At 43.4% G+C, this 25,522-nt stretch overlaps 1 protein-coding gene across 1 annotated transcript in view; it reads left to right on the top strand.

Moving 5' to 3' along the window:
* Positions 1-20,380, top strand: part of LOC147660913 (von Willebrand factor A domain-containing protein 7-like) — a gene marked incomplete at its 3' end in the record, with an annotated part of 105,910 nt that extends 85,530 nt beyond the window's left edge. The window contains exons 7-8 of the mRNA XM_086951432.1: positions 20,145-20,282; positions 20,366-20,380. Of these exons, the coding sequence (XP_086807558.1) occupies positions 20,145-20,282; positions 20,366-20,380 (153 nt within the window). The remainder of the gene's footprint in view (positions 1-20,144; positions 20,283-20,365) is intronic.
* Between the last annotated feature and the right edge of the window lie 5,142 nt (positions 20,381-25,522).

Genomic DNA, 25,522 nt, shown 5'->3' with positions numbered 1-25,522 from the left:
TGGAATTTCCACTGATAGCCTAACAAGAGTGTAATGTGTTTCACAAGCTCGGATGAGAATGGCTGACCATTATCTGAGTACACGATACGGGGCAAACCGTACCGCGGGAAGAACTCGCGAACCAGTTGCTTGGCTGTGGTTGGAGCAGTATAATCTGGGACTGGGTATGCTTCTGTCCATCGGGAAAGTGCACATACAACTACGAGGACATACTTGAAACCTCGGCAGCGGTCCATCTGGATGTAATCCATCTGGAGGACTTCAAAAGGGTGATCGGGTGGCTGAAATCCACCTTGCTCTACAGGGATGCTTTTACCTGGATTAAACTGACAACAAATCATGCAAGTACGCACTTTCTGTTTGGCTGCTGCTCGTAAGTTCTTGTTGTACCATATGTGTTGGATGCTATCTAGCATTGCCTTTTCTCCTAGGTGCGCTGGACTATGTATTGTGTTTATGATGACCTGAACCATAGAGTCGGGGAGAAACCATGTAGATTTTCCCTTCGTCATCCATCCCTGATCTGTTTGGATCCCTCCTAGTTCAGTCCACTTCTGGATTTTGTCTGGTGTGGCATGTGTCTGTATGTCAATTACATCATGGGCGGGATCCCTGACTGTCATGCAGTGTGATGGTGTCGGAACTATTGTCTTTGTCAAGTCAGTTGCATGCATTTGATTCTGAGCCGTTTGCTTAGCTGTTCGGTCTGCCAGGTCGTTACCCTGGGAGATCGTGTCGGTAACCTTTGTGTGTGCTTTACACTTCATGATAGAGATTGCAGTAGGTAGATGTATTGCATCTAATAAACCTTGAATGAGAGGACCGTGCTGGATGTTGGCACCGTGAGAAGTTAAGTAACCTCTCTCTCGCCAGAGGACTCCAAAATCGTGAACGACTCCGAATGCATAACGTGAATCAGTGTATATGTTGACTCTCTTATTCTTGGCTTGAATACATGCTTGTGTCAGAGCGATGAGCTCTGCAGCTTGAGCTGACAAGGTGTCAATACAATTTGTTTCTATAACTTCGGTATCTGTAGTGACTGCGTAGGCTGCCACTAATTCTCCTGTACTTGTTCTCATACATGAACCATCCACATAAAGTGTCAGGTCCGGACCTGATAATGGGACATCTGTCAAGTCCTGTCTGGGTTTCGTTGTGATAGTAATGACTTCAATGCAATCATGTGCCAAGGGATCTACTCCGTTTACTGGCAACAATGTGGCGGGATTTAATGTGCTACAGCGTCTGATTTCTATGTGTGGTTGAAACAATGTCAATTCATAACCTGTCAGTCTTGCTATGGTCAAGTGTTGGGTCTGTGTGCGATTTAAAAGAACTTCCACGGAATGTGGAACTTGTACTGTCAATTGATGCCCTAATACTATGGTATCGCTCTGTCTGATTGCTAAAGCTGTCGCTGCAACTGATTTCAAACACGCAGGTAAAGCCTGAGCCACCGGATCTAATGTGCTAGAAAAGTAAGCACACGGTTTGTGTGAACCTGCTTGTTCCTGGGTGAGGACTGACAAGGCAGTACCTTCACGTTCTGTGACAAAAAGTGTAAAAGGTTTACTGTAACATGGTGTTGCTAAAACAGGTGCTTGGCATAAGGCTTTCTTTAAGTTATCAAAAGCTTGTGTATGTTCCTGAGTCCAAGGGAGGACAGTCGATGTCGCTGCCTCCTGGGTTGTCAACTGGATGAGTGGCTTTGCTAGAAATGCATATTGGGGAATCCATTGTCTACAGTACGAGGTGAGGCCTATGAAAGCCCGCACCTCCTTTTGTGTCTTTGGTGGTGACATGTTTACAATTAACTGAATGCGATCAGGAGTGAGCTGTCTCCCCACTTTGGACAGCAAGTGACCCAGGTACACAACTTGCTGAACACAGAATTGCAGCTTCGAAGGGGACACCTTGTGCCCCTTGTCGGCCAGGAAATTCAGAACTGTCAGTGATGCATTTTCACATTCGGGTTCGCTCCGTGCGGTGATCAGCAGATCATCGACATACTGGAGTAGGGCGGTGTTAGCTGGCATGTGAATACTGTCGAGTTGTCTTTTCAGTGCTTGACTATAGATGCTGGGGCTTTCTGTGAACCCTTGAGGTGCGCGTGCAAATTTGAAAGATCGTCCATTTAAACTGAATCCGAACAAGTATTGGCTTTCTGGATCAATTGGAACACTGAAGAAGGCGTTCTTGAGGTCAATTACAGTAAAGAACGTCGCTTCTGAATCAATAGCTGTCAGTAATGAAGAGATATCTGGGACCACAGGATACTGTGGTACAATGCATTTATTCAATTCGCGTAAATCGATAACTAATCGATAAACAGGTGGAGCATTTGGATCAGTACGTTTAAGAACTGGTATGATAGGAGAATTACATACATTGGAGTCAGTTTCCACAACCACTCCTTGTGCAATGAGCTCGTCAATAATTCTCAGTAAAGCCACTACAGCATCTGGAGGTAACTTATATTGTCGAATTCGTGGTAGTACCACTCCTGCTTTGAGTGTGACTCGATATGGTGTAATGTGCATACACCCTACATCAGTGGGGCCTTGTGCCCACAAGTGTGCAGGTACATTCTGTAACCGGGGATCCATATCTCTTAACACATAATGACCTTTAAAATCTCGCAAAAATAAGCGGACTCCTTCCGGAGAACAGCATATTATAGCTCCTAGAGCTTTTAGTGTCTTTATTCCTAATAAGTTTTCTGGGCATGATTTTGTGAGTAATAAATCTGTAGTCCGTGTCAGAGGACCTACTGCAAGGGGGAGTGGCTGTGATACCTCATTAATAATAGGTTTTCCTGAAAATCCAAGGGAAACATTCTGTGAGCCTGAGAGGGGTGCCCCTGGAACCTCATTGTGACTGATTGTGGTCCTGCTTGCCCCTGTATCAATCAAAAACTTTCTGTCTTTTCCTAGCACCTGACTGTGTACATAAGGACCCTCTTGATCTACGGGAACTTCAATAAGGGGCAAGTCAAATTCCCTCTCTAGGCTGTTTCATGTGTATCGTTGATAATCAGGGTAGTCGTTCTGTGCGTATTGGTACATCTGTTGTGTTGTGTTCTGTGTTGCAGTTATAGGTTGTTGTTGTGGGACTGCCACCGTTTGTGATGAAGCTGGCATAGGCGGAATATGTTGTACATTCTGTGGTACTTGTTGCTGGACCTGATCTTGTCTGGGTACGCGCGGTCTCTCCTTGGTCTTACCCGTGGAGATATTGTGTTTCAGAACGGCACAATCGTTTACATAATGACCTGGCTGTTTGCAGTAGTTACATGTCCCTTTTAACAGGAGCTGTCGTATTACTAGGCTGGGTCCCACCCTTTTTATGTCCTTCGGCGGGAACTGACTGGGCAACTAGCATTTTCATTTTCGTGTCTTTCATGCGTCTTTGTTCATGTTCTTGTTCTTCTCTAATTCTATTCTGGTGGTACTGTAACATTTGTAACATTTGTGAAGGGGTGTTGGCTTGCCAAGTACTTTCGACTTTCAATACTCTGCTCTTAACCTGAGGCAGTGAATTCTCAACTAATTTCGTTACAAAAAGATGTGGATATGACTCGCTACTTGCTTTCAGACCGCTATTAATGCCAAAACATTTTTCAAATCTGGTATAGAAATCACTGGTATCTTCATCGGGTTTCTGTTTACAAGCTGAAATGGCACCCCAATCTTCCTTTTTAGTACTTAATAAACGTGTCAACACTTGTACTAACAATCCTGGTAATGCTTTAACTTTATCCCCGAGCCCTTGGCCCGGAATTCTAGTACTTTCTTCGTTTTCTAATGCAGCCCAATCAATCTTTGTGTCTCCCACCTCCCACTCTTTTTCTTTGAGTTTCTCGTATATTCCGGGAGGCAGTAACACTTTCAATATTTTCATAATATCGGGATAAGTATAGTCACCCATTAGTATCATGTCTTTTATTTCACGGTGGAAACCTGCAGGATCTTTGTCATGACTAGGTACCAATTTTTTCATTTCCAATAGTTCTATTTTAGTTATGAGGGTGTACACAAACACACGTCTAAAGGTATTGTCTGCGTTCTGTACTGGGTGCACTTCTCGCAACGGATTTTGTCCGTCCATGTAATACATTTTTCTTCCCATGACATGCGCTGCGTCGGTCTGTGGACATAGAAAGGCGCTATATCTGTGTCGGTGTTCTAGAATTACTTTAATTAGATCAGTACCTAGACCTCTCCATTTATTCATGAGTAGTTCTATTAATATATCAGGCAAGGGGCCTGGATCAGAGTGTTGGCTTCTATACAATAAGAGCAGATGTTGTATCATGTATGTACCAGCTAAACGCTGTTCACTCGGTGTCAGGTTCAGAAACGTATGCGCTAACGCATCATCACCATATTTCTCAGAATTGTCAGCCCATTGCACGGCTGACCTGGCTAATTCTTGTTCATCCATAGAATCGAGTACATGGTACCCCATTCGTTCTCGAAGTCTGTTATCAGTAGCTTGGAATAAGTGTTCAGGAGTTCTTGGATTGCACATGGCTTCTTGGAATATTCTTTTACTTTCTGGACGCACTGGGCGCATTGAATTATTGAAGGGTCTTCCCTTACCTACATATGCTATTGTTTCTCTAACTGGTAATTGTGTCTGCTCTGGGGTCTGTTCTGGCTCGTCCTCCTCTTCTGAGGATTCAACTTTGTCTGAATCTATTTCCGGTGGTGGCTGTCTTTTCTCATGCATCTTTATTATTGCATTTCTTATTCTTCGGTACATATTTTCTACACAGGCCTCTTTATCGTGATTCCCGTCTGCGATATTCTGGCCCCACCGGTGGAGTGCTTTCACGTCGTCCGGGTTCATACCCGGCCTATCCACTTCCCTTATGAAACAGTTTATAAGAAACCGTAATATCTTGGCTTTCGTATCCACTTTCTGATAGGCCATGGCCTCCTTAATACTTTCAGGCCCTACTCCTGTCTGTACGAACTGATATATTCGATCTAGATGATCTACCATTCCAGGTAGTGTTAATAAGAAATTCGTAACTCGCCGCAGACGTACTGATGCGAGCAGCATTCTTTCATCATTCTTTTTACCAGGCACTGGATCATATCTACAGTCTGCAAGACGATCTCCATGTAGTGTAATATCGCCTGTTCTAGGTGTACGTTGTTGTGCTAGGTTTCTATAGGTCAGCCGATGGGCCGATGGCGGGGTCTGGTAACCTGTCGCTCCTCCGGACGCGCCTCCTGAGGCGCCAGCTCCGAAGGGGTTCGTTGAGTGAAAAGCGGAGGGAGCAGGCCCAGGAATAGGTGGAAGGACAGCTGGAAGACCAGGAGGAACAGGAGGAGGAGTGGCTTGTCGGGGAGGAAGGAGCTGACCGTCTTGGTCGGCAGGTGGAGGTGTGCGTGGCGGTGCGGTATTTGCATATGCGGGAGCCACATCATCTAGATAGGACGCAAGGAAAATGTCCTTTGCTGTTTTCTGGTATATTTTAGTCGGGAGCAGTGGGGGTGGTAGTTCTTTTGGTACCTCCAGGGTGGCTTTAGGCAAACCCTCAGTCAAGAGGGGGTACATGCCGTTCATGAGTGTGTTTCGCTGCCTGTCTACCTGTTCTAATTTTACTCGGGTACCTTCCTCAATTAATACGTTTTCCTGGGCTTTCTCTGGATCCTCCCTCCTTTTCTCTTCTTTTCTAAGTGCTTTTTCTGTACGTCTATGTGATTCCTTACGCCATAATTCAATGGCATCCTTCTGTGACTGTCGGGCTTTCTTTTTCCACAATGCTTCCTCTACCCTCATGATGCAATCTGCATCCCATGTCCCAGTAGCAGGCCATCTTTGATTCTCGGATAATTCTTTAGTGTAATCCACCCATAAGTCGAGGAATAAAACGGCATCTAGGCCATGTTTGTGGTACATAAAGTACCCTGGGGTGTCCCTAGGTGGAATGGGAACAGCTTCTTCCAATACCCCTTTTCTAGTTTTTATCTGTCTTAATTTGGAGAACAAAGGCATCTTGAAAACTGGCTACTTGGTTCTTACTCAGATATGAACACACTGAACACAATAATCACAATAATTACGATCGAACAATCACTCATACCACGACATCTTGAGACACATTAACACATTTTAACATGAATGATGACAGTTAGAAGGTAACTTGCTAACTGCATAATACTAGATACACTGCTCAACAGTGCAGACTGGATATACTGCTAAACAGTACAGATACACTGTCTAAAACAGTGCAGACCAGGTCTGTGTACCCACACCTGTCTTGACCGGCACAAACTAATGCGCACGTCTATATGCGTCCCCAGCAACGGCACTCACCGGGAAGCACGAAAACGGAAGGCCTCGGAAACCCTGGACTGGATTCGGACTGGATTCGGACTCGACTCGTGACGCTGATACTTCGGAACGTCGGAACCTGGTGGGCCTCCGTATACCTCGGATCTTGCTCTCTCAGCTAGGCTCTGGTCGGGATCCTCCGCACTTCTCACCGCCTCATCTGGGTGTCGATCGCAGCCTCAGTCACCTCCGTTGGCCTGAGGGAGATACAGGAAATCCTGCGGGTACGCGTAGTTGTCCGACCGGCTGTGGCAGGGGGCCAGGCCTGCAACGCACCACCGGCGCGTGAGATGGGGGAGGGGTCCCTATTCGGGCGCCAAATTGTCATAAATAATTAATTTACCGGTGCTTAATTTCTATAATCAATAAGAATAACTCATAATAAAATAAGAGGCAAAATCCGTGATATTTGAGGTTTCTCAAAAGGGTTTTATTCCTATAAAAGGAATTGGGTGATTAGCATATTGGCTCGAGCCAAGGTGGCATACCATTCCGTCACCACATAGGTTCGGGAAGGGGCAGACTGACAGAGTCAATGGTAATATACGAATATGCAAGTATGCGACAATACATAATTGACAGACATTCATATATATAGTCAATGCATTACAGTAAAGGCATATGCAGGAGGCGTAACAGTTGAGAAGAGAGATAAGAATACATATACGTAATACAAGAGGCGTTACAATAGGCGTGCATGAAGGCGTGGACAAGAACGTCATTGAACATGATGTCACAAATGGGTGGATCCATGAATGAATCCAGCAGTGTCAGCAGAATTACAGGGCAGAGATGCGCGCGCAGCGGGATGACGTGTAATGTACGTGTAACTTGAGGGGTGAAGGGGGACTTGACATTTAGTCCTACAAGTGTAGACGGATGTCTGGATGTCAGATCAACCTAATCCCCAAATCGTATCTAATATCTCATGTTTAAGGAACTGCATTATCTGGAGGGAAAAAGGTCTCTCGGACAAGTGGTTATTTCTATACTGGTTATGAGTGCGTGTATGAGCGTCTGCGTGTCTACATGAGACGCGAGGGGTGCGAGGGAGGGCATGGGCCTACCATGGAAACAGGGCCATGAATTACTTGCATAGAGACAGTGAGGCCTACCCTCTGCCCTGTAGCTGGAAGGATGTTGACGTGAAACTACCAGACAGGAATGTATTTTCGAGGAGTGGAGCAGATAATTCGAAGGTTGAAGGCAGTCTTGGCAGGCAACGGGTTGAGCCGAGCACCGTTAGCCGCGCCAAAAGTAAGGCAAGGGTCACTGGCACAGAGGCAGCCTGGGCTGAGGTTTTTGGAGTCAGAAGGCAGGAAAGAGGCTCGATGGCAGAATTCAGGCCTACTTCGCCAGAGCTGAAAAACGTGTAAGGTATACCACAAAAAGACGTTGGCATAGCATATTTAGGAACTGAATATCCAATCCGTTCATGGCGGATCGAAAAGAGAACATGTTAACGTTGGACGCAAATGTATTTGCGTCTTCATAACTAGCACAGGAGGGAAGTTACATGCACTTCAAGCTCGTACATGGAGTCGGTGGGGTCTAAGATAGGGGACACAATCGATCATAAAATTTATATTACCTCAGTTTCCTTCCCAGTGTAAGAATTGGCTTTTGTAGTTTGGTTTGCCCTGTTCCCATCATGCACTGGGACAGGAACAGACTAATTTGCATACAGCCAGGTTCTGAAACTGGGATGGTGCAGTGAGCTAAAAAACGGTGTTGGATCTAGCCCTGATCTCTTGACTGGGTGAGAGCTTTCTGCTTAATTCAGAGACTCTGTCCCTCACCACCCCTTGTTGTAAATATTTTTGTCCACCCTAAGCGTGGAAGGGTATTCTCAGATGTGAGACCCTTGCTCATTGCACCATCAGGATTCAAGCAAACCGGGCCGAAGACGGCTGTAATGCCAAAAACCGGTCCCCGGGAGCTTGTTTCCTTCCCAGTGTAAGAATTGGCTTTTGTAGTTTGGTTTGCCCTGTTCCCATCATGCACTGGGACAGGAACAGACTAATTTGCATACAGCCAGGTTCTGAAACTGGGATGGTGCAGTGAGCTAAAAAACGGTGTTGGATCTAGCCCTGATCTCTTGACTGGGTGAGAGCTTTCTGCTTAATTCAGAGACTCTGTCCCTCACCACCCCTTGTTGTAAATATGCCCTTACTGTTGGCACCCTCTTCCCACCCCAGTTTTTGGCCACTGGTCTTTTGGCCAATATAAATGCAATAGCCACCAGTTTACGATAGCTCAGTTGAGTTACCTTCAACTGTCCCAATAAACCTACCTGCGGCGTGCATGCTACCTTTTCCATAGTCTTCTGCGAAATGGTTTGCGTCACTTTACCCCAATATAATGCCAAATTTTTACAAATCAAAGCTAACTGCAGAAAGTCAGAACTCTCCATCCCACAGCGCACACAGCAGGAGTCGTCACCCAGCCTGTATCGATGCAAGCAGACTGGCATATAGTACATCTGCTGCAAGTACTTAAAATGTTTTATGCGTAAGTTGCAAATCACCGTGACGCACCCAGTCTATGCAAAGCACGTAACACAATCTTCCCATTACATCTGCACATCCAACAAAGCATTCCAGTTTTCAAATGCACCAGACATAACCATTAGGTTTTCAACAAGAGAGGCGTTATACAGCCTAATAATTAGGTCTTTCCTTTCCTTCGTGGACAGCAGCACTTGAAGTGCATTCAGAGGGTTCAGCTCATCAGGTACTCTGGGTAGAGTATACGAATGGCAGCTCACAATCTAACATATGCAAAGCTCAACATAGCTGTGTACTGTTTGCTTGTAGTGAGGGCTGCCAGGATTATAAATTTCACAGTCAGGTAGAGATCGCCCAATGTAGTAACTCTACGCCTCCCAGAGTGTCTAATGGGCCCACTCCTGAGAAACGGATATGCCATGGTGCACATCCAGTAACAAAGCTGGTGCATGGAGATAATCCCTTTCCGCTTTCACCGCAGCTCTTTCCATACACGGATAGTGCAGGTCACTGCATTATTATGCATCCTAGAGTTAAGGGGACATTGGTAGATCACCGCCGCTGAGAGCGGAGCCGGATGGACGTCATCCTACTCCACCGCCAAATGCGGCAACATTTTTTGTGGGTAGCGCCTATAATCAGCGAAATGTGCTTATGCACAGAGATAGTAGAGGTGCATGTCTGGTGCACAAAATCCACCCCGCTTCAAGGCTGGACCAGTGTTTCCCAACTGCATCGCGAGTTCTTACCCACCCATACCAAATGTCGACAGACATGCCTGGAGTGACGTGAAAAAAGCTTTAGTCAGCACTATAGGAATGTTCGTGAAAAATACAAGAATCTCTGTAGAAGCATCATTTTTATAACAGTATTGTGGTCGGCAAGAGACGGCAGGAGGTGCATCCACCTGATCACCTAGTCTGTCAGCGTCGTAATCGTCTGCCCGTAGTTCATCTGCACCACTACCTTCGGATCCCTATGCACCCAAATCCCTAGATACTTGACAGCATCCTTAGCCCACTTCAGAGGATACTCCAATTCACATGGCATTGTACACTGTGTGAGTGGTAGTATTGTTGACTTATCCCAATTTATTTTGAGGCCGAAAAACCCACCAAACTTAACATACTCTCAGAGCAGAGGGCCCAGATTCAGCTCTGGCTCCCGCACTTACAGCAGTATATCATCTGCATACTGAGATATGGCTAGTAGCCACTGCCAGAATCCCAGCGCTGCCTGTTTGTGCAGCTGTCTGACTTGACATGCCAGAGGTTCGAGCACTAAAGAAAAAAGCATGGGCGACAGCGACATCCCTGCCTCGTCCCTCTGCATATTCTGATGGGATCCAACACAAACTTATCGACCCTAATCCCTGCCATCGGTGCAGCATATAGCAGACATATCCACTGCACAAAGGGAGGAAGGAGTCCCATACGACACAGCACAGTAAACATATAGCCCAACTGTATGGAATCAAAAGCCTTTGCAGTGGCAAGCAACACTGCTGCAGCCCTCGTCTCAAGGTCTAGATGATGTAATGTCGCGAACAAAGTCCTCAGATTGTGTGTCATCTACCGCTCCTGCACAAAGCCTGACTGATCTGGTAGCACCAGTGCAGGCAACAGTGGTTGCAATCTCAGTGCTATGATTTTGGCGAGTATATTTACATCACTGTTCATGAGAGAAAGTGGCCGATAAGATTCACAAAGCTTAGAATCTTTATCTAATCTTAATAGCATAACTATTAAGGCCTACCACAACGTGGGCGGTAAAATCCCTCTCTCATATGCTTCCACATATATTTCAACAAGCTGCTGGCCAGCATATCAGCATACATCTTGTAAAATTCACCAGGCAGACCATCTGTGCCCGCAGCTTTACCATTCAGCAGTTTTTGTATGGCTTCTTTGACATCATCTACCATTTGAGATTGGAGCAAATACTCCCTTTGTCCTGAGGACAGCCATCCCAATGCCACATCCTTGAGATAACCAGCTATCTCCTGTTCTGTAGCCCCAGTTCAGTGTGCATATAAGCCACCATAATACTCAGTAAATACTGATAATATTTCCTGCATCATGTATCTAGGCTCACTGTCTTTATCCAGTATCTCAACTATGTGACCCTGCTCTCTATGTTCAGACAGTTTTGTAGCCAGCGTCTGTCCTGCCTGCAGCCCTCCCCATACCCTCTGGCCACCCAGCATCTAGACATATAATGCACTCCTGCTCTGCGGTTTCCGAATGCTCTGTAGTTAACTCCCTCATTTGTGCAAGAGCATCTGGTGTCGGTTGTAGCTCATATTGCCTTTCAAGATTTTAGAGCTTACTCTCTATGTCTGTCAACCTATTGCGTAAGGTTCTCAAAACGCCCACTTGCACTCCCATGCATTCACCCGGGATCATCATTTTAAAGACTATCAACGTTTTTTTACCTTCTCTAACAACCCTAATTATCCTGAAAAAAAATTGCTAATGACCGTCCATATTGTGGTTGAAAACACCTGGGTCTAACAAGGATGCCGGATGTAATCGCCACTGACATGGGGGCATAGTGAACGTCGGAATTGCCTGTTCCAATAAGACTGGAGCATGATCAGATTATAGCCAAATGTTCGACACTCACTGCCCGTGCACTCACCTCCTTAGATAATAGCCAATAGTCCAATCGGGACCAGGAACCATGCACAGAGGAGATAAAAGTACCCTCTTTTACACCCGGATGCCGTACCCTCCCTGGATCTACCAGCCCTTCCTCATGCATAATCTCCGGTACTCTACGCGCCGCCTGTTTCCCGTGTCAATCCGAGGCAGCAGACCTATACTTATCAGGGTCCAAGTATACATTAAAAAAATCACCACCCCAGATAACCAGGGTAGAGGAGAGTAGACCAAATCACTGACAAGAGTCTACCCTGATCGTCCAATTCAGTACCATGGAGCGTAAATGGGGTACCCTTTTTTACTAGGAGCATGACCCCTATGAAATACATGGAATATGAGGAGGCCACCCTAACAACTGACCATCACCTCCCCACATTCTGCTCAGTGTGCTTGGTCAGATGAGTTTCTTGCAGCAGGGCCACCTGGATTGCATGCCTATCTAAGTATGCTAACACCTGCCTAATCTTTTGGGAATTGCTAGGCCGCCAACGTTCCAAATCAGCATTTAAATCATTCCTCCCAGAGCTGCCATTTATGTTCTTAGGTCTCATAATCTGTTGTGATGTCACCCCCCAAAACAGACAACCTCGCAAACGTACATGCATCTATCCTTCACTGTAATTACAACAAAAACAGACCCTGCACATACCACCCCCACCCACTTCAGCCAACCCAAATCGCCAAAGGCATTCCTTTCCCTCAGAACTTTGTGCACGCAACAATCATACACCATCAAAAACATTTTGGGTGCTCCCATCTGGAGGCTGCTAGTGCCTGTAGATCCCCTCCCGATTACGAGGGAGGTTGCCGAGTGTTCCTAATAACTCAGAGTCCAGTGTGCTTATTTACCTTTTTTTAGCAAATCGCCCCATTATCCCATGCCCTGTATATCACCCTGATTGGTTGGATATATAGAGAAGCCCTCAAGCCTCCCTCTAGCTCAACACCCTCATATTGACAGCAACCCCCCGTCATACACATAGAGAACACAGTGATCCAGCATTCCCAGTCCCCTTACTCATCATCAGATTGAGAGTTCACTGGACTTTTTATGCAAAGCTGCAATGTCATTACATATTTCATTGCACTCTTGGGGGTCACAAAGATCTTTAGCTTTTCTCCCACATCTATGCGCAGCCAAGCAGGATACAGCATTGCATAGGCAATGTTTTCAGCCTGCAGCTTCTTTTTCACTGGGAGATATTCACGCCTTGCAGCCTGTACTGTGAGGGTAAAGTCCGGATAAAACTCTATTGCATTTCCTTCGTATGTTACCTTTCGTTTCTCCCTTGCAAGGCGCATCACAGTGTCCCTGTCTCGGTAACTCAGAAGTCGCGCAATCACCGGACGGGGCGTGTCCCCAGGACCGGCCGTGCCATCACCGACCGATACACATGCTCCACTAGCATCACTGCAGAGAGATTCTCCGGCCCAAACACCTCCTTAGGCATTGTCTCGATGTATACCTCCATCTGGCCCGTAATGGTGGACTCCGGCAGACCCAAAATGCGAAAGTTGTTCTGCCGAGATCTCATCTCCAAGTCCTCATTTTTGCCCTGGATGACGGCCAACACCTTTTCCATATTCACCGCTTGAAGACCGTCCTCCACCGCCGAGATACGCTGCTCCGCCTCCCCCAATCAGGCGCCTTGTTTGTCCAGCTGCGTTGCAAAATGGTCCATGCGCATATTTAAAGCATCTATTTTGCTATTGATTGACTTGAGGCTGGTTTGCACTGCCAATAATGTTGCCTCAAGTATAGACGATCCTGCCTACGGGGGGTCCTGCTCCGAGTCAGACTGGTCTCTCTGCTGCGATCTTGGGGGTTTGAGGGCCTCAAAGGTGAGGCACGTCTGCTGGTTGTCCATCTTCCCCACAGTAGGTTTTTTATCCTTTGCTTTGACCTGTTCACTGTTCAGCCTGCAAATTATCCTGCAGCCCTGCAGCTTAGCAATGTAAACTAAAGCTAACTCCAATTCAGGCACTCTGCTCACTGGTTTTCCTCGATATGAGCCCACACACCCTGCAGCTCACCCACTTCACTGAAGTTCACACTGGGCCCACATCATGCATCGCCCAACAGCAATTTTCACAGCCTGATGATTCACTTCACTTTCCGCTTAGGCCAGCTCCATACTCCCTCAGCTGCCAGGTGCACCTCGCGTGCGCCCGGGCTCTTTATGTGGTATTGGTAGACTGCTGTCAACGTGACACTCATGTAGCCCCTTGAAACATTCTTGCAGCCTGCTCCGCACATAGGCTCACACTCAGCTATCACCACCGGGGAGAGATAGGCAGCCACAGGTATTTTCCGGGTCCACAGGCCCTTTCAGCTATCGTATCTCCCACGCCCAGGGCCAGTCCATACAGCAGTTCCTCACCGGTACACCAGGCAGGTCGCAGACGCAGTCAGGTCTCTCCCGCACAGTAGCTCGGATGCGATCCCAGCCCCCTTGCAGCAGTCTCTACTCCCACAGACAGGCTCCCGACTCCGCCGTGGAGGCGGGGGGGGTCGCCGCTCAACTCTGCTTGTGTCTTTACACACTCTTGAGCCCCCGACCAAGGCCCGGTGTCTCCACCTCGACCGCAACTTCCTTTTGCATGCAGCTACCAGGCTGTACAAGCAGACTGGGCTCCCTCAATCTTCACTCATGCTTGCCGCAGCTACGGTGTTCTCGCCAGGTGACCTCGCACCTCCAACACCAATCACTCCTGGCACCGGGGGGGGAGATGGAGGGGTCCCCAGCCCATCCGCAGCCTCACAGGTTCCTAGCAGCTCCGGCCCCACATCACAATTACGGTAGCTGCCATCTTGCCATCTCGATAAGCATCCGGGCCTCCGCTTCAAATTGAATTTTTTGGCTTCACAAGGCCCTTCGCCTTCCGCTCCAGGACACAAAATGGGCACAACAGTATTTCTGGTCCAATTCAGCTGCTTACGGCTGCAGATGCACTGCTGTAGACAAGAATATGGGCCGGTAGTCCAACTCGGCCGGCAGAGCCGCTTCAGAGAGCAGCCATCTTGCTGCCGGCTCTCCAGCTCCCCCCAAAGAATCTCTTATGGGGCTCCACAAACACATTACTCAGGTCTCTCCTCACCCGCACAGTAGCTCGAATGCGATCCCAGCCCTCTTGCAGCAGTCTCTACTCCCACAGACAGACTCTCACTCCCGACTCCGCTGTGGAGGGGGGGGTCGTCTTTACAAACTCTTGAGCCCCCGATCCAGGCCCGGTGTCTCCACCTCGACCGCAGCTTCCTTGAGTTCCAACAGCGTCCGGGAGAAGGTAGAGACACTGTTGGAACTCCACTGTGTTTGACAGAACTTAAGAATTTCAATTTATTTTCGGGCGGAAGCAAGGTGAAACGCGAATTTGGACCGCGGGTGCACCACCGCTTATTCGAGCCCCGGACAGGGTTAGAATTGACAGTGAGAGGAGGCCTTTTATCTCCGTGACATAAATAGAGTTAAAACGGACATTGAAATACTGATGCAAGGGTCGTGGGACCGAATTTAATACGGCAGCAATACATCGTTAAGGACAGAATTAAGAAAGACAGATACTCCTCCTCTCCCTCCCGCAGAACCAGCACACTAAGGCAGAGAACGGTTTGCTGAATGAGAACGGACACCTAGCGCTACCAGCACTAAGTCGATTGAAGTGGCCATTTATGCCCCTGCTAGGAATATACAGACTAACACAGCCCTGATGATGGTTTGGGGACACAGGACCTGAACCTGAAACGCGTCTGCAAATTTAGAGAAGAGCTAAAATATTACATCTGTTGTTTTTTAAGTATATGATATAAATGTCAAGGCTCTTTGTAAATTATATTTGGGTATTCTAAGACTGTGATTTTCAAAAATGATCTAGTGTATCGCAAATTGGTTGAATTATTATTTTTGTAAATGTTTGTTGAATGTGATTTTTGATATTATTTGTTTAATAATTGTAGGTAATGTTTCGTGTGAGTATAAATGTATTGTAATGCACTGTGATGAAGTAACGGAACTATAAGTGCTTTGTGATTGTTGTGTTTTCTCTCTCTGTCTATGAAATTTGGTTTCAGATGAGAGTATTTTACATCGATAACAAGTGAAAGGTAAAAATAAATATACCTGACCAGATTTAATTAAAGTGTTTATTTGGTCTTTACAAAATCATAATTTGAAATAGTATATGAAGGGAAGCATTCTTATGTGTGTTTGAATTCATAAACGGTCCAGCTTTCCCTTCTGTCCCACTAAGGATCTAACTCCTTTTTTTGTGCATACCCACTAGTAGCATTTAATTTACAGGCCCTGGGCACATTATGGGCCTAATTACAATGTTGGTCGGAAAGCCTCCAACCGATGTTCGGAGGCTATCCGACTGACAATGTAGGAATAAACTCTGACCGCAGCATTAGGATGGCTGCAGGTGTAGTTTAATCCGGCGGGGGAATCTGGATGGCTATCGGAAACTGACTTTGGGGGGCCCTAGTAGGGCCCCCTTCCTCCCTGGTCCACCACATTTCGGCCTGCAGGGCACTTATGGTGCCCCCTTGACCAGCCCTCACCATGTGGCAGGCACCTTTAGGTGTCTGCCATTCTGTGCAGGCATGTGCACAAAGTTCAATTTTTCAATGGAAACTTATACCGCGGGAGGTTTCAGCCCACCTCATAAGCTCCCATTGAAAAATGGAAGTTTGCGACCCCACCATCACATCCTAATGGGGTTTTCGTAACCACCGACCTAAGGCCAGGCGGTTCTTTCCCTGAAACGGTGTTGGTCGGAGGCAATTGGTATGCAATAGTCAAAGATCCATGAAGTACCAGAGTAAAGCTGGGGGATTCATTTATGTTGCTATTAGATGACTGGTAGTTACAGGCAAAATTAACTATACCCCAGACATGCTGAGAAAAGATTTAAAACTTGGCAGGAAATTTGATTTGAAAAAGAACAAAAAAATACTAGGTGGAATACTTCACTACATTTCAGGAACTGTTTAATACTTGAGGTAATTTTCTAGCGCATAATTATTTTCCTTAGTATCTCACGGCAAATAGAGAGCATCTTTTTACAGACCAGCTTTAGTCCTTCTGTAATAGTACCTATCCAAATTGACCTACCATGCTACCTGGTACCAGAAGCAACCTAAGACTGGATTCAGCCCTCATTTGTGTTTATTGGTGAGGTGCAGTTGGACTCCTATGGCAAATTAAACACAAGACCCTTGTGTGGGCAATGTTAGACATGGGGTATCTTATTGTGAATACAAAATAACGATGAATGGATTTTTAATCTAATTTAATTGTCAAGGAATGCACACTGAGAAGGTCAGATTTGTTCTTGATCATCCTTGTTGTGAGGCAGAGGATTTTGATCCTTGATAGTACCTTGAATTAAACCTCTATAATCAATGCTGGTCAAATATTTAATCCTTATTTGAGGCAAAAACAAAGGACTCCAGTTTGGGAAAAAGATTATACAGTTAATTCATTTTGGACCTTAATCAGTATCTCTTTTATTTCTCTGTTCATCTAGCATTAGTCTTACTTCACTAGGGACAATTTAGACCAAACTGATGCTCCATATCCTCTCTTAACGAGAGAACAAGCAACCCCACCCAGGTCTGACCTTGTTTGGCATTATCAGTGAGATGCAGCTTGAGTTGCTTGGCACAGTGACCATGTAACCAGTGGTGCACCTCAAGGATGAGACAGATTGTCTGGACATATCCCTTGAGCAAAGCACATTTCTCAGTAGTAACAGTACCAATGTTGGCTGTGTTTCTCAAGTTGAAACATCAAATTTAGGAAGGAGTCAAGTTTGATTTGAATATGGATGGTCCTGTCTGTAATGGAAGAGACAAACTAAAAAGCAATTATCTGTGTTACGGCCCATAGTGATTACCAGGGCGGAGCTTAATTTAAGCATTCCACCCATCAATTTTTGTGCTGTGTAGGGGACATTGATATCATGTTCTAAAAAGAAACTGCATACCTTGAGTTTTGTCAATGGAAAATTCTAACGTTTACAGCTGGGCTGAAATACCATCATTACACAGCTGGCTAACCACCATTGCTCATTTTCACTGAACATGCTTCCACTGAGCCAATTGAAGCAGTATTCCTTGGCATGTGAGGTGTTGCAGCAAAGGCAATACATCTGGCATTACAGAAGTTTGGCCACCAAACCACAATATCTTAGAAAACCTGCAAAGTGCTTCTAGCTGAGGTAAACTTTGGTGTTTTTCTATCATTTTTCAAAAATGAAGGGGGAGAGGGTGGAGGGAAGGCACAGAGCTAAAGTATGTGTGAGGTATTCGGGGTGGTAGGGCACAAACCCCAGGCAATGTAATACATAGGAGGAAAGTGGGTGGGAGAAAGGGCACATTTTTTGCCATTTGCTATATATTCTACTCTAAGCCTATCACCTTTTTTCCTTGCCTCTGAATGATACTGGTGGTTTTCTTTCAGCTCAGGGTGTAATGCTTTACAATACTGTGCCATGTGCCATTTGCTTTGGCCTCTGATTAGGTAGACCCTGTGTTCCATTGACTCTTTTGTTGGCTGCTCATACAAGCCAAATGTCAATGCCACTTTTTAGTTTGGAAGTTGAGAGGGTGCCTATGTTTTCAATGGGAAATTGGTATTGAATCTCCAATGCTCTTAACGTGCCTGTCCTTTCAAAGATAATGCCCATCTTTGGGCTTTCTTCAAAACCTGGGATAGGTGCTGGAAGTAAGGGCTATGCTGAAGGACCCCAAATTAATGATACTGAGGTTCGGAAGGTGAATGAGCAATAAAGATGACTTGAACTTTGTTTTTATCTAGTCACATTTTCTGTGCCTTCAAAGACAGAGGTCACATGTTAGGTTATGTTTACTGACAAATTGCTGTGTATTGTTATAACACTCAGATTGATATTTACCTTCTCTGACTACAAAATGAGATTATTTGTAAAGTGCACAATGTAACCATCTTGCTGGGGTAAAGAGAGTGTGAAAGGAAATGTTGTAGGATGGCAATTGTATTAACACACAACAAAATGTAAATACCTGTACATGAACTCACAAATATATTAGTAGTTAGAAAAGCACAAATGAAGCACATTTTGGAACACTGAAGTAATGGAATGAAGGGTTTTAATAGATCAAAACACATTGAGACACGTTTCTTTTTGATTCTCCAATGAATGCCAAAACTCAATATCCATTCATCGTTTGGGTACTATAGTTTTATCAGTAAAACTGCCTGTGTGTGCACATTTAGAGGCCAAGTCAGTGGGAAATATGCTGTCTGTAAATGACTGTGTACCACCACACCATGCTTTAGTATTATATTTGCAACAGTGTACTCCAAAATACAGCAGCAACAACATTCCACACTCTGATTACTCTCCTGCTGAATGGATGCAGCTCAGTTGTTACACTTGTTTTTTTGTAGGAAACTTTGCTTTTTCATAATCCTTATGACTTCTAACATGTGAAAATTGTTCCAGCACCACTGAATATTTTATCTTTGTTTTTAGATGGATAGAAATTGCTTGCATCTCTGTGTATTTATTTTGATGAGCTGCAAAGTAATCTGAGAATATCACATGGCCCACCTATCATCTGCATTTAGCAGTTGTGGCCTAGGGAAGGGCTGCTGTATAAAGCATTAAGAAGACAATTAACAAGACTGGGTCCTGCTAGCATTGCCCCAGATTCACCGATAGAAAAGCTGTTTGCTTCATAGTGTAGATTTACATTCGAACCTCTAGCGTGGTGTGGAAATGCAATCTAACTATCGACTAGTATGCACCTTTTCAGAACTGTCCCTCTGAAAGATTGTCCTTAAGGTGACCTGGGTATGGTGGGACAGACTACTAACAATATAAGGCTCCTGTCACCTTGCCCAGGTGGCTCACAGGAACCATTGAATAATGGTGTGGCGCAAAGTTGCTTCCTACTGTCTTATCCATAAACTGCCATGCCAGAAATGTGATACCAGCATATGTGTTCACTACCCAGCGAAGCCCATGCTGCAAGTCCCTTGTGTTAATTGAGAGACATGTCTAAAGAAAATGTGGAAACATTTGTTTAAAGCATTTTTCACCTCGCATATGTAGGAAACATGCTTGAGAACAGGCCCATATTGGTTTTGCTACATTGTTTCTTATCAACATTTGAAAGATTTAAGTTGTTTTGCTATATTGTTTCTTATCAACATTTGAAAGATTTAAGTTATTTTGCTATATTGTTTCTTATCAACATTTGAAAGATTTCAGTTGTTTTGCTACATTGTTTCTTATCAACATTTGGAAGATTTAAGTTGTTCTGCTACATTGTTTCTTACCAACATTTGTATGATGTAAGTTTTCCACCACGCAATTCATCTGATGGAAATTGATACAAAATTTCAAAGTAACACAGAAAAGCAGCTCTCATCTATTCCTGACTCCTTAAAGTGATAATCAAAAACTTAAGGAAATATTAAAAAATATCACGTACATTTGAGAATGTAGTCTATTTTTGGTGTTATGTTAATTGTCCAAACTTTAGCAACAAGCTCTAATATCCTATTCGAGAGATTTATTTTGAATTTAAAGGATTATCTTTCCTAGTATAACATTAAACATGCATTTGTTTTCTTAGACACAGAAGCAGAAATCGTCACTATTTTATCAGAGCAATGGGGCTCTATCTTCAAGGTTACAAATCCTCCCTCTGGAAGCTGGTCGCTCAATGTTAGTGCTGGGAGTGCATTTGCGGTTCGAATTGAAGGTTTTACAGGTACAGTCCAGAGAAAAATAAATCATATTTCTAAATTCATCTTGGATACCATATGTCTAATTGCTCTTTTTTTTCTATTTCAGCGGCAAACATATCAGGTATGTAGTCACAGCTATGCCTCATAATTTAACATTATTTAAAACCAATAATTTTCTAAATAAATGTAAATGTGGCTTATAAACACAAAATAATTCGATACATAAGTCCATCTGTCTGCATTATGTTAACTTTCATACCTCTGAAAAAGAATGCAGGCAGCAGTCTGCATGCAGTGTGCACTGTACCTTGGGAAACTGTTTTCCACTTAGAATTAATAAAGATAAACAGCTATTTCATTGTAGCTTCAAAAATGTATTTATCTGAAAAATCCATCATATTTCATAATTGAGAAACAACTACATCATTATTGCTAGATATACATCTCAAAATATTCACATATATCTATAATGTCAATTGTCTATATACATGAATACATTTTTTTGTAATTCGCCATATCAATAATCAAATGACATGTTGTTGAAGAAATCACGTATATACAAGATCTTTGTATTCATAGAATGGTAAGTTTCATAGAGTCCGGAGCCCAATGCATTTTGGGAAACTGATTTCCCTTCATCAGGGGCAGTTTCCTGAAACAAATAAATGAAATCAGTGTATTTCTAGACATTTATGCGAATTAAACATATAAAAATCAAGATACTACGGGGGGTGCCACATCATCATATTGGTATAAAGTTGTCGTGCTGTCAACTCAATGAGGGTACAGTACTCACAAAGTTTACAGTGTACTGAACGTGAAGAGTCAATTAAACAGGCAATTAAAAAGGAGATACACCCTAAAATTGTTCTTCAAGGAATTTGAAACTCAATTACCGAGTGCCAAGTGTATGTAATGCATAAACATGTATTCAAGACCACTGGCCGTGGTCTAATAGTATCAGTATTCTATGTACCTGAACGAGAATAAACCGGTGTGAAATCTTCTTGAGTAGTGGAAAACGGTACTGAAAGCCAATGCTCCTAGAACAAAAGTGAGAACCTGATGTGAATCCATGTCAACGTCTGTGTGCGCATTCCCACTGTCATCAGCGAACTACGTCCTAGTCAACATGGTGCTACATGTAAAATCTGTTACTAATGTAAAGTCCTAAACAACTTCTGAAACAAGCTCTGTCTTGTCAACCATGCTAAACTAATGCTAAAGGATAGTAGAGCGTACACTATGTACACCATGATGAAAATACTGCGTATCTATCCATCATATAATGAACTCTTAATGCTGGATTGAATCTATCGCCTGAATCAAATAGATATCATCAACCTCATGGTGTATGCACCAACCTGCAATCAAAGGTCTTGTCTATCCTTTAGTATCCAGTGAGTATCTACGATCATGAAAGGCAGAAATCCAAACGTACCGTCAATCTACAAAAAATGTATAATATCTCTGCTGAAATACGCAGGCTTTAAAACTCATTTTAAATACTAACCCGCTAGTAATTCTGCATACCTTGTATATGTTCTAGTAGATCAACAATGAAATGGTAATAAGACAAATCTCGCCTCACTTGTAGGCCAAGTTTTCCTAAAAACTGAAAAAATGAAAAAACGAAAATATAGGCTTTACTCTCCCGCACAAACTAAACGTTCAAACCGTTAAAGCATAATACATGTCAAGCGCTCACATACCTCTTTACTAGATGCTCCGTTCCATAACCGTCTACTAACTTCCTGATACCCGATGTCAAATGTTCACCATAGTTTTGCAGAGGGATACCATACAGGTATAAATAAGTGCGTGTCTAGTGAAGCTAAAGAGGTCCCAAGGGGAATTGTGGGAGGCGTAGTCTTAACTGCTCATCAAAGAACCTTGGTGTAATTAACCCTGTAGGAGAGTCTGTTGTGTGTGCTTTGTGTTCACTGACCTCCTCCGCTGTCAAATAAATAAAAATATACCGTTGCCAAGTATAAAAATCGAAAAACCACAGTGAAACCACTAATGGGCAATATGAGACACTTACTGCATAATATGTTGTGTAAAGAAAAAAGGAAAGGATAGTGGAAATATACCAATGTCCACATCATTGATGCGTGTTGCATGTCAACAAAGTTAAAGTGAATGTGAAGAACGCATAGTTATCCAAGAAGACAATGTAATAATGCATGCACAAAATTTATAAACAGTGTGAACATTTAAATGATCGACATATGTCACTAAAATGTGACACCCATCTCCACATGCTATTTTAACTGTTGTTACATTACACGCATTGGAATAAGCCATCCAATTACTGCAAATTGTTATGTGATACATACAAAAACTGTAACCATGTAATTGCATTACGTGACTCACGTATACCTGTGATAAAAGGAAATATAATAAGAGTGAAAAAGAAATATGTATAAATCATGTAAAAAAAATACATTATGCCAGCTATAAACCGATCCCTGGGGCTCATTGTCAGATGCTTAAAAACGCAGTAATTGCAGAATTACATTTCATGATTCAAATATGCCTACAGTACATGACTCAAATATACGTGTGATAAGTAGGAAACATGATAAGTGTAAAACGTAAATCTGTGTAGATCGTGCAATGAATACCCCCATGTTGCTGAGTAACAAATCAATTGTATCTCCTGTATGTTGTGTGCTCAATGATAATGTAGATTATAAAAAGCAACTTAAATCAAGTCTATCATTTAATCCCTCTGAAATTAATGTTTGTAAATAGTTTATCCCAAATCCTTCTCTTTGGAGTAATTTCAAGCTGTTATCCTGACCCTCAGTTTTAGTAACTACTTACACTATCTGTGCTCGAAGTTGAGCTATGTTGTGGTTTGCTTCACACCAATGATTAGCCACTGAAGTAGATCTGTTTTGTGTTCTTATTGTGCTTTTGTGTTCTGTTAATCTCATTTTGAATTTCCGCTCTGTTTTTCCAATGTAAGCTTTACCGCACGGGCATTTTAAGCAGTAAACTATGTGCATTGTGTGACAATTTGCTGAATGCTTCAGTGGTATCTTTCTGCCTGTGATGGGATGAAGTAGTATGTTGCCTTGTATAATGTTATTACAATGTATGCAAAGTGACATTTAGTGGTACCTTTGTGGGTTACTTGTTGTAATTGTTTGGGTGGTGTTCTGATAATGTCCATGAGATTCCTGTCGCGTGTGTAAGCAAAAATAGGTTTATCATCATATATTCCATTGAACTCTTTTTCGTTTTTCAAAAGATCCCACCGTTTGTTGATAATACTTTTGATTTGATAAGAGGATGTCGAAAATTTTGATACAAAAGTAAACGCTGAGCTTGGTTTTTTAGTTGATGTTGTTAAAAGTGAAACTCGATCTTTGTTGGCCAACCTCTCAATGCTTTGTTGAAGAATATCTGGAGGGTACCCCCTTTGTTCAAATCTGCTTTTGTGAACAGCAAGTTGTCTCATAAAGGTGTCTTCTTCTGAGCATAGAGATATCAATATAGGACTAGCTAGGTTGTGTTAGTGAGACTCAGGAGGTACATCTGCAGGCAAACCATTAGGTTTGGTCATGAAGCCCTCATACACCAACCTAGTTGGTGTCATGCTTCATCATCTTCTTCTGAGCATATCCTTTTAATTCTCAAGAAATTAGAAAATGGTAAGTTGGTGATTAAACTCTTGGGATGGAAACTTGTATACAGCAATGTGCTGTTCCTGTCTGTAGGTTTGGCGTATATGTCTGTGGTTAATCTTTGCAGAGCTACATCCTTCTTAATAAGAACATCCAAAAAATTCACTTGTAGTTCACTGATGGAAGAGGTGAACTTAATTCTAGCATTCCTTGTGTTCAATTGGTGAATTAAGTCTTCCAATGCACATTGTGTCTTTGACCAAATTAAAAAAATGTCATCAATATATCGACAGTATTGTACCAAACCCCCAACCCAAGATTCTTGTGTCAATATGTAATACGCATCATTGATGTGGACATTGGTATATTTCCACTATCCTTTCCGTTTTTCTTTACACACAACATATTATGCAGTAAGTTTCTCACATTGCCCATTAGTGGTTTCACTGTGGTTTCTCGATTTTTATACTTGGCAACTGTATATTTTTATTTATTTGACAGGGGAGGAGGTCAGTGAACACGGAGCACACACTACAGACTCTCCTACAGGGTTAATTACACCAAGGTTCTTTGATGAGCAGTTAAGACTACACATCCCACAATTCCCGCTTGGGACCTCTTTAGCTTCACTAGACACGCACTTATTTATACCTGTATGCTATCCCTCCGCAAAACTATGGTGAACATTTGACATCGGGTATCAGGAAGTTAGTAGACAGTTATGGAACGGAGCATCTAGTAAAGAGGTATGTGAGCGCTTGACATGTAGCATGCTTTAACGGTTTGAAAGTTTAGTTTGTGCAGGAGAGTAAAAGCCTATTTTTTCGGTTTTTTTGTGTTTTAGCAAAACTTGGCCTACAAGTGAGGCGAGATTTGTCTTATTAACATTTCATCGTTGATCTACTAGAACATATACAAGGTATGCGGAATTACTAGCGGGTTAGTATTTGAAATTTGTTTTAAAACCTGCGTATTTCAACAGAGATATTATACATTTTTTGTAGATTGACGGTACGTTTGGATTTCTACCTTTCATCATCGTAGATACTCACTGGATACTAAAGGATAGACAAGACCTTTGATTGCAGGTTGGTGCATACACCATGAGGTTGATGATACCTATTTGATTCAGGCAATAGAGTCAAGCCAGCATTAAGAGTTCATTATATGATGGCTAGATACGCAGTATTTTCATCATGGTGTACATAGTGTAAGCTCTACTATCCTTTAGCATTAGTTTAGCACGGTTGACAAGACAGAGCTTGTTTCACGACTTTACATTAGTAACAGATTTTACATGTAGCACCATGTTGACTAGGACGTAGTTCGCTGATGACAGTGGGAATGAGCACACAGACGTTGACATGGATTCACATCAGGTTCTCACTTTTGTTCTAGGAGCATTGGCTTTCAGTACCGTTTTCCACTACTCAAGAAGATTTCACACCGGTTTATTCTTGTTCAGGTACATAGAATACTGATACTATTAGACCACGGCCAGTGGTCTTGAATACATGTTTATGCATTACATACACTTGGCACTCGGTAATTGAGTTTCAAAATCCTTGAAGAACAATTTTAGGGCGTATCTCCTTTTTTAATTGCCTGTTTAATTGACTCTTCACGTT

Source organism: Lissotriton vulgaris, unplaced genomic scaffold, assembly GCF_964263255.1.
Source record: "Lissotriton vulgaris unplaced genomic scaffold, aLisVul1.2 SCAFFOLD_380, whole genome shotgun sequence".
NCBI lineage: Eukaryota > Metazoa > Chordata > Amphibia > Caudata > Salamandridae > Lissotriton > Lissotriton vulgaris.
The sequence above is the reverse complement of the archived record's forward strand: the minus strand, read 5'-3'. Positions and strand labels throughout refer to the sequence as shown.